Source organism: Botryllus schlosseri, chromosome 13 (genome assembly GCF_051294905.1).
Source record: "Botryllus schlosseri isolate E-star chromosome 13, Bs_hap1, whole genome shotgun sequence".
NCBI classification, from domain to species: Eukaryota; Metazoa; Chordata; class Ascidiacea; order Stolidobranchia; family Styelidae; genus Botryllus; species Botryllus schlosseri.
The window spans coordinates 9,314,552-9,324,509 of record NC_137248.1 but is presented as its reverse complement, the minus strand read 5'-3'; the positions used below and the strand labels follow the sequence as shown (position 1 = coordinate 9,324,509).

Sequence of the window (9,958 nt, the reverse complement as noted above, 5' to 3'; positions counted from 1 at the left end):
ATACGTGACCACTGACCAGGTTTGCAGGCAAAACCGCTCTCAATATAAGCGTGCCTTGATCGATGCGTCCGTGAATACGTCACGCGATGTACCGTGGAAACGCGCTTGACTTCCATAGACAAATCCAAGTCGCTTCGACATCTTCCTGTCTATGCAGGACATGCGACTTGATACACGTGTACGTACACGACATGCGACTTGACCCTACACAACACGACTTGAACCGAGTTTACCAGCCACTATAAGTATAGCGACCTTACGAAAATAATTCGAGGACCAACCCGGGGTATGAAATGTAATTAATCTGGTGTTAAACGAAAGCTAGTGTCACACTGATTCCGACAATACGAAATAAATTCTTGTCAAGACAATGGAACGACCTCAAAACAGCCCCCAAAGTCTGAAAATCGGCATTGATTAGAACAATCGCTGGACGAAATTGGTGATTGTTATGTTCATGGTGTTGCGGCGCGGTGCCATTGTTGGAGCTTGGAGCAATGCCGGTTTTCAGGCTTTGAGAGCTGTTTCTGGGTGCATCATCATCATCATTGGTTTATTAGCAATTTTTATCAGTTCAATACACCACAAAAAATGCGATACAATGAATAGACAGGAAGATGTCGAAGCGACTTGGATTTGTCAATGGAATCGGACACCCACCTTGGCCTAGGCGTAGTAAAGAGGAGGCATGCACACTGAATGAAAGTAAAGAATACAGTATAGAAAAAGAAAGCGACAAGAAATAGGGCGGCATGTCATGAAATGGTTCCATTGTCCGGACGAGATTTTATTTTGTATTTTCGAAATCACTGCGACACTTTTTTTCGATCATGGCCAATTATATTAAATTAAAGCGCTCGGGTCACCAGATGTAGCACTGCCAATTATGCTACTTTTAGATTACTCCGCGCAAGAAGAGACACTGTTTGCCCATGCGTAACCGCCAGGAGTTGCGTGTAATATCTATCCGTAGGTTAGTAATCTAATTATATATCATCGGAGTCCGCACTCTGTTAACCGGTATAGCCAGGGGTCTTTAAATTGTACTTAAGTACAATTTAGCAAAAATAGCTTATTTTATACTCAACCTGAATTTTAAATTATACTAAATTAGACTTTTATGAAAGATGGCTTACCTGGCGTAGGAGGGTACATGCCATACTGAGACTTTTATGTGAAAACATAAGCTCGTGTTTTGCGTTACTCCACCTGCCGGTGTTTCAAGTTTAATGATCTAACCAAAAATCACACAAGTTTCTGCAGCTCTTGAAACTGTTTTGCATGAAGGCAGCCTTCGAGCGAGAAATCGGTCAGGCTCTCCCGGTAGTCATCCTTTTCAATTCCGATGGCGGAAAAATCCGCCTCCACTGGTGCCGTCGTTGGAAACACGGTCGAGAGCGTTCCGCAGAAGTCCTTTAGGGTGGGCAGGTGGATGTTCATTCCCTCGAGGACACCCCAAGCGTCCCTGAAGCTGCTTTCAGGGCCCTCTTCCTCCAGCGTAATGCGGAAATTGTCATGATCTCTGTAATAGTCCCGCAGTTGAGCGTGCTCCGTCTCGACATCCTCGAGTTTTTCTTCGGCCCACCCAGCTACTCGAAGCCGTCCTGACTGTTCGCGAACCAAGTCCGAGACAGCTGAACGACGCAACTTAACCAGTTCCTTCGGGAGCGTCGGTGGTGTCTCGTTGTTTTTGATGTCCGCGTTGTTTGCCAGGAGATCACAGACGCTATGAAGTTGGGCGCAAAAGGCCGACTCCCCTTTGAACAGTTTTCCTTGTAGCCTCCGAGATTTCATCAAGTCCACCGAGTGTCGACAAAGCGTGGGCATGTACTTTGCCGAGCGAGATAGTGTAATGGTTATGCGTCCGGCTTCTCGAGCGGTTAGTCGTGGGTTCGATTCCCGGCTGGGTCATACCAAAGACTCGAAAAATGGTATCCGCAGCTATCCTGCTAGGCGCTCAACAATCACGGATAGCATGGAGGAGAAAAAAAAACGGGGGCGCAGACTAGATGACCTCATGGGGCCGTATCGCAACTCCGTCGCCAAAGCATCTCGATGGTGCAGGCGAGAAAGACTATCATATCTCTCTCTCTCTCTTGCATCTCAGTCTGGAGCTTCTGCTGTCGGCGCAGAAATCCGATCAAGCTGTTCATTTGAGTAATGAAAGTTTCATTGGCAAGCTTCGAGTAGGCCTTTTGCACAACCAAGTCGAGTTGGTGTAGTCCGCACCAGAAGTGGAAAATCTCTTGTGAAGATTCCTTTTGAAGCAAGGTTCCAACACCACCGACGTGGCCTGTCATTGTCGGTTCACCGTCGCTAGTAAACCCTAACAACTTGGTCCTCCAATCCGAACACAAAATCTCAAGAACAGAGGTCAACAGTTGAAAAATTTGTTTGGCAGTTTTCGCTCCAAACACAGGAACAGCAATCACGTGAAAGTTGTGAATATCACCATCCATTGGTTGAATACAATCGAATGCGAATATCCAATAAATTTGTACTCCGCTTGTTACCACAATCGACGGCAACAGAAATTGCCCAGGACTGTTCCAACAAATCTTTGAGACCCTGCAAGTTCACAGCCGCGATAATTCGAACGACTTTTGCCCGCCGCTGCCGGTCTCCCCACCCAACCGCCAGTCCACATTTCTGATACACCGAGTCAAGTCAAGTCGAGTCATTTTAGCAAAGTGACTCGAGTCAAGTCAAGTCATACGAAAAAGGTGCCTCGAGTTATCCCAACACTTAGTACTATAGCGCAGGTCACGATCATCTCCTGGCAAACCATGATGGCTCTTCCATTTGTATTGTAAAGGCTTTACAACTTCATAGTTTGACCAATATTACGAGATAGCCTAATTGTAAGAAAAAAAAAGTTTCAACAGGAATAACTTGAACAGAATGGGATGAAGAGTTTGTTTATAGTGATAAATGGATCAAAGCCACCTAGATGACTTTTATCTGTTAAGATTCGCTCAATAATTACAAAGCCACGAGTTACCAGAGATGAGCGGATTTTGAATTTCCATGTCCTAATCCGATTCAAATCCGAAGCTTCAAATCTTAATTCAGAACTTTTGTATATTCAAGTGCCATGTCCAATCCTAATCTAATTCCAACTGGAAATTTAGAAAAAGAACTAATTTATGCAAGGGAGAAATTGGAAATTTTGTTTCACAACCAACAATTCTCTTGATTTAAGATTCCTTGGCATAGGGCTATTCACCTCTCATGCTCGTTGGCACCGAGTGTACCATAGTGTAGTGCACCATAAGTACATTAATAACTGGTCTAAATAAAGTTTGTCGACGTTCGCCACACGACATCAATCTCCCAGAAAATCGGTAAATCCAATCCAAATCCTAATCCGTTCAGAAAAAACTCTAATCCTAATCCAATCCAAATCCGACAAAATTTCACAAATCCTGTTTTTCAAATCCTAATCCTAATCCATGCTCATCTCTGCCTGCTACCCAACGAGGACTGAGTTACGGAGCAGGGTTGTAATGACTCGAGTCAGACTCGAGTCACGATTTTTTTGTGACTCGACTTGACTCGAGTCATTTTCTTGAAATGGGAAAATGACTCGACTCGACTCGAGTCAATATTTGCATTGACTCGACTTGTACTCGAGTCATTACGCATGACTCGACTCAAGTCATTGACTTGGCTTATTTTATGTGACTTGAAGGTGGAGAAAGTTGCGAATCAAAATGGTTAGATCAACGCATGTGACGAATTCTGTCGACATCGCTATTTGTCACCACTGCTTTCGTTGCACTCGTCTGATATCAGATATACGCCGCCGTAAAAGCAAAAGACAATGGTACATAGTAGCAAAGAGCAATACATTGTACAAAATCATCCAGTGATGAAGAGGTAATACATCCTCCGCCATCAAAGTACTCAAGACATTTCAATTATACAAGCAAACAATCGAAGCAAAGTCCAATTAGAGCCAAAGAAATGACTCAGATGGTCACGTAGCCTACTTGGAAGAGACTGATAAGCTCATGTGTAGATATGAAGGCGATGATTCTTTGCATTTTTGGCCGACTAGAATGGATGAGTATCTAATGCTCTTCAGTGTGGTTCAAAATTGCTTTTCAATTCCTGCATCAAGTGTAACTCATTGATTTGATCTGCTGTCTGTGAAAACACACAATACCCTCCGTCCGTTTGACGTTTTGTTAGGTATGTGCATTGTGCACGTGATAATAATGAATGGCTAATGTTGTGTGATATTTGTACAATGGGGCCGATCAAAAATACCTTCTTTTTTATTCTACTGGGGGGCTACTTGATAAAATTGCTACGTTGCATAAAAAGAACACTGAATCTGGCCTAATTTGAAAAAGTGGAATCAATGAAATGAGAGGAGAAAAATTTTGGATTTGAAAATACATGGAGTATTTTTAGTGAGAAATGATTTCATATAATATAATTACATACTAGCAGTAAGTCGACTATTTTTTCATATCCAAAATATTCCACTCTAATAACTCCGCTTCATCTAGTTGGAATTGAGCCAAATTTTTTATGAATCATATTTTTACACAATCTAACAATATCATGAGGTAGCCGGTATATTTCGAAAGTCTCTATTTGTAATTAATCCAAAATATTTTCTCTTAGCATTGCTTTCTACTGGTTGGAATTAAGCCAAATTTAAGTTATTTTAGATAATCTAACAATTTTAAGAAGTAGCCTTTTTTTTGAGATTCTGTCCTCATTTTTGAGAATTTTTTTGGTAAATGTAGGGCAAATTAGACTAAGACAACATTAAATCAGCACTAAAGTAACGCTCCGGCGACTATTTTGGCAGCTGAGCAGGAAAGTTGACTTTTTTTCTGGTCAACCACCTGATATGATGTGAAAGCAAACGTGTACCTCTACATAAGCGTTTATCTGTTGATTCTTTACCAGCTTGTATCTAGCTAGACGTGAATTCGTAGGTCTTCTATCAGATAGTATGTAGACGTGAATTCGTTAATTCTCTATAAGCTATTTGTGAGCGGTCGTCGATGTGCTCGTAATAAAAACTGAATGCTTTTATTTGTGATATATCAGACTGAGAAGACAGATATTTGATTTAAAGTTCTAAGATTAGTAACGTTATCGTATTGGCGGCCTGTCTTGTCTATCTGTAGCATCGGTATATGAGGCCAGGAACTGTCTGTTATCTGCCTAACTAAATAAACTTGTGCCAAGACTATGATAGGGACAAAATATGCATGTTTGGCAAGCAAGGAATTCGATATCACCCAAGCAGGATTGAAAACATAAGTTGAACATGACTTCAATACTGTGACTTGGACTCGGACTCGAGTCGGTGATGAATTGAAAATGACTCGACTCGACTCGAGTCAAAACCACAAAAGTCAAATTGACTCGTGACTCGGAACCATGTGACTTGGTTACAACCCTGTTACGGAGTAATAAGATTACCGATCCGAAATCTCAGTAGCACTTGAAGGCACTGCTTCGCACTGCTTTGACGTCATATCAGCCTAATTTCAAACACATGACAGCACGGTTGGAGACGCATCGGCCACTTCATTCGATACCATTTCGACGGAATAAATTCGTATTTTGTGTTGTGTCCCTTTTAAAGCTAAGATTTTGATATGCGACTCGCGTATGAAGCAGGTCTGCCCATCGAGTTACAATGTTCCAGATGGTGTCACGGATCGTCGATCGGCACTGGACTGACGTTGCACTTGTACGATGCAGAGGTGGTCAAAGTAGTCAAGTATAGACTACTCAAATACGAGTAGAAATAGTGCTAAGCAGTCCTAAACTACTATAGTAGAAGTGAAATCTACTGTCTTTGAAACTAAGCATGTAGTTTTGAAAAGTAGTCATAAGACGTCTCATACACCTGGAAATTGATATATGCAGACAGTACAGAGAACTCGGTTTGTGTTGCTATCCCAAGCTAGAGATATATATTTTCAACAGCATAAGCATGCGACCGCATTATAAGATATAATGATACCTTTGCTATAGAATAGTGCAATTTCGTCACGGACACAATGTCGAGATTCTGTTACGAGAATTCACGCCAACCAAAGTGCAAGATGCACGAGCTGTGTGATGCTAATCAGGAAGTTGCCGCACAGTCTCGCGCGTACCGGCCTTATTCCTTGTGTCCTTACTTTCTTGAAATATGTTAATTATACGAGCTTTTACAATATCGATTTCGCGAATTTTGATTGGCCTAGGCCTACTATAATTGGTATGGACATGGGACATGATAATGTATATTGAGTGTACAAGACTGTATATAGGGATTCATGAATAAGCTTCGTAGACAATTACACTGATATTTGTATCATAGTGGCGTAAATGCCATTTATGCGTCAACATCCTGCCTGCAGTCCCGCAAATCAAATCATGCCCAGAGGTCATCGAACAAACGTTTTGTCATTAACTCAGGAGGTTGGACGAGGTCGTTGTAGCACGCGCCGACAGATTAGTTGCAACAACGTGACGCGGTTTCGTTCTTGCACCATTTGAAATTTTTGGCGGTGGCTTACAAATTCCATATTTCCACGGGAGGTCTCCAAGTAACTTTAACTGTGGAAGTAACGGTAAAGGTTAGACACAATGACATAATTCACCATGTTTCCCGTAATTTTGTAGTGACTGCTGGATAGCGATAGTAAACTTTTGGATAGTTGCCAGAGATGAGCGGATTTGGAATTTCTATGTCCTAATCCTATCCGAATCCGAAGCTTCAAATCCTAATCCAAATATTTTGTATCGTCAAGTCGATGTCCAATCCTAATCCGATTCCAACTTGAAATTCAGAAAAGATGTTAATTTATGCAAGGGAGCAATCGGAAATTTTTCTTTCACAACCAACGACTCTCTTGATTTAAGATAACCTAGCATTGGGCTGCACCTCTCATCCTCATTGGCACTGAGTGTGCAGTAGTGTAGTGTACCATGTAAGTACATTATTAATAACTGACCTGAATAAAGTTTGTCGCCATTCGCCACACGACATATCAATCTCCCAGAAAATCGGTAAATCCAATCCAAATCCTACTCCGTTCAGAAAAAATCTCTAATCCTAATCCAATTCAAATCCGACAACATTTCACAAATCCTGTTTTTTCAAATCCTAATCCTAATCCATGCTCATCTCTGCTAATAGTTGCTAATGTCGAATGAAAGGATCTGAGGCAGGGCGGACTTGCTGTATAGAATGATGTGCTGCTGTCGTGTCGCAAATCCATTGATTTTATTGACATCAGTAGCGAGACGTCGCAGCGCAAATTTATTCGGGAGTATGAGCCAGTTCCCAATCATAAACAGTGGTTCCATTATTTTGTTCCGCTCAAGACACAATGTACAAAATTGTACATAGTACAAACAATGTACATTTGTACAATTGTACATAAGGCCTATACAATACATACGTCGTAGCCTATACATGTAGCATTTGTAGCATGTATGTATAGTTGTATACTGTACAGTGTACACGTTGTACAATGCGATGCACAAGACACAATGCGATGTAATGCACCATGCTGTATAATTACTAGTAGTAATGCCCGATATAGTAGCTAGTGTTCGATGTTGATTAATGATCAATGATCATGCAGTGGTCCTTCATCGGATTTTTCTCTGGGCGTCTTTTGCACAGCGACACCCAGATAGAAGGAGTTCAGTTAACCCTCCGACACTTCGAAACGTGCTGCAGTCGCTACGTGATTTTATGCATAATAAAAATAATGCCGAGACTAGAATCGCAGTCCTTCGGTAGCGATGGGGGTCGATCAACAAACTACGTCAATTCCCCCATATTGTAAATTCATTTGAGTCGTGTATCGTTCTCATAGTCGCAATGTTGGTCACTATTAGGAGACTGAAAACAATGTTTATGCGACGTAGCATTATTTGAGCAAATGCCGGTCTGATATCATCGTATCACGACTATAAGACTATGGTAATTTTTAGAATTGCGTAGACGTTGTAGTCTTTCATATATCTTCGATAAATACAGGCTGATTCGTGCTGACCAGCGCCAGTGCATGCATATTTTCTGTACCACCATCATTGTCGGCTGTTTGTTATGTATTTTCGTTAAGGATGCAATAATATAGTGGTCGAGTTTCACGTCCATATCTTGAAATATATCATACGATCAACCCAAATTACAGGATAACACAATGCTCTATCAAGTATAGCCTAATTGCAGAGACGGTCACTCGATCAGTAACGAAGTAGCCTACACAAGTAGGCCTACTTATACTCTTTCGAAGTATGCTGCTTAAGTAGTTTCTCCCTATCTATAGGCTTCAACACCTACTAAAGTAAATATAATTTTCCTCCACTCTTACTTTGTGATATTTTGTGACTTAGTAGTTTTAGGCTGCTTCTAAGAGCACTATTCTACTCACAGCCTATTTGCCACTTTTAGTTGTATAGCTTTCCCGGCTACTTTGACCACCTCTGAGCTATTTATGGAAATCGGGTCATCCCAGAACACCTCTGGTATGCTCAATTGCCGATTTCGAAAACCAAATTGGAGCAAGAGCTGTAGCCTACGCTTTGAGGTTTGACAGATAACGATTTGAAACATCGATATCACCACCTTGTACCATCATCGCATGTATCTTCTGCTTGTCCAATTTGTGCATGTGCAATTGTGCATAGGTTTACTACTTCCACTGTTATTATATTTTCACTGAGAGTGTCTGCCAAACGCGTATTACTATCTGTATGGAGGTCAGAGATGATGAGCGTTTTATTGATGTACAATTTCAAGTCGTTTAGCCCCCCGTCAGACCAAAGACTCGAAAACTGGTATCCGCTGCTATCCTTCTAGGCGTTCAGCATCCACGGGTAGGATGAGGGAGAAAAATCGGGGGTGCAGACTTCAATGTAAACCAGTGTCCATCGCGCTTTACGGTCGTATCGCATCTCCGTCGTCAAAAGCATCTCGATGGTACAGGCGAAAAAGAATATAATTTATCTTTGATTTTTATCGATGGAATATTTATAATGATGAATGAAGACAAGTGCATAATCCGAAGTCAAAGTCGTAATCCAACCGGCAATTGCGATCGGGCATTTTGCTGAGTTGACAAATGTAATTATGAGAGTGATCCACGTTCATCTAACAACTGAAATCAAAGATATCCACCATACGATAGGCTTTCTCCTTATTAGGTTAGCAAGTGACGCCTTACATGACGCAACGTTCTGCGCTCATACTATTGCACCACATTTCATCAATATCCGCAAAACACACCGCCATTACCTTATCGTGACTGGACTAGAGCAAACATACAGCGACCATGTTCAAATGTTTACTTTTTGCGGAATCTCTCATATCTTGCCCAAGGGAAGTAAAAGTTGCCGTTGCACATAAGTGCACACGATCATATAAAAGACACCTTCGGCAGGATTGATTCAGTAGATAGAGTCACATATACGCCGCTTTTGTGAGAAGGCCGGCGACAGACGGGCTGCATGGTATGACTTCGCAGTTTTTACGATGCCCATCGCTGCAGTATCGATTACTATTCGCAGTTATCACTGGGTTTTGATCGATGCGCGTCTTACGTTACTTCGTCTCTGTATAGCAAACGTATTACAGTATACGCTTGAACGGTCTAGTAGAGAATAATGGCATCTGATATTTCGTAGAAGTACCAAACACGAATGGATCCAGACTTTTCTTTGGCAACGTCAGTTATAGTGGGATTGGTGCGAATCAGGGCTTGCATTTGCAGAGATATGGTACTTCTCATGATACTCGATTGTATTTGCATATGGGGTACGAGGTTTTTCAGGCCGGTTACGACAACATGTGTAAACTATAGGTGTAAACATAGCAGCATGGACCTACGTACCGTGAGATGATTGCTTGCCCGGATTCGCGCGAAACACATACATATGAATATTCATATCGACAATCGAGTCATCGTATATAATGATCGCC

At 41.7% G+C, this 9,958-nt stretch overlaps 1 protein-coding gene across 1 annotated transcript; it reads right to left on the bottom strand.

The window, feature by feature from the left end:
- Nucleotides 1-1,245: 1,245 nt before the first annotated feature.
- On the bottom strand, nucleotides 1,246-1,827 carry LOC145454250 (uncharacterized). Its single transcript, XM_080332251.1, has one exon. It carries the CDS (start codon nucleotides 1,825-1,827, stop codon nucleotides 1,246-1,248), a length of 582 nt encoding a protein of 193 aa, XP_080188377.1.
- Between the last annotated feature and the right edge of the window lie 8,131 nt (nucleotides 1,828-9,958).

Bases quoted from the DNA above. Each gene is read 5' to 3' on its own strand.
- LOC145454250 (XM_080332251.1), bottom strand. From the start codon at position 1,827: ATGCCCACGCTTTGTCGACACTCGGTGGACTTGATGAAATCTCGGAGG.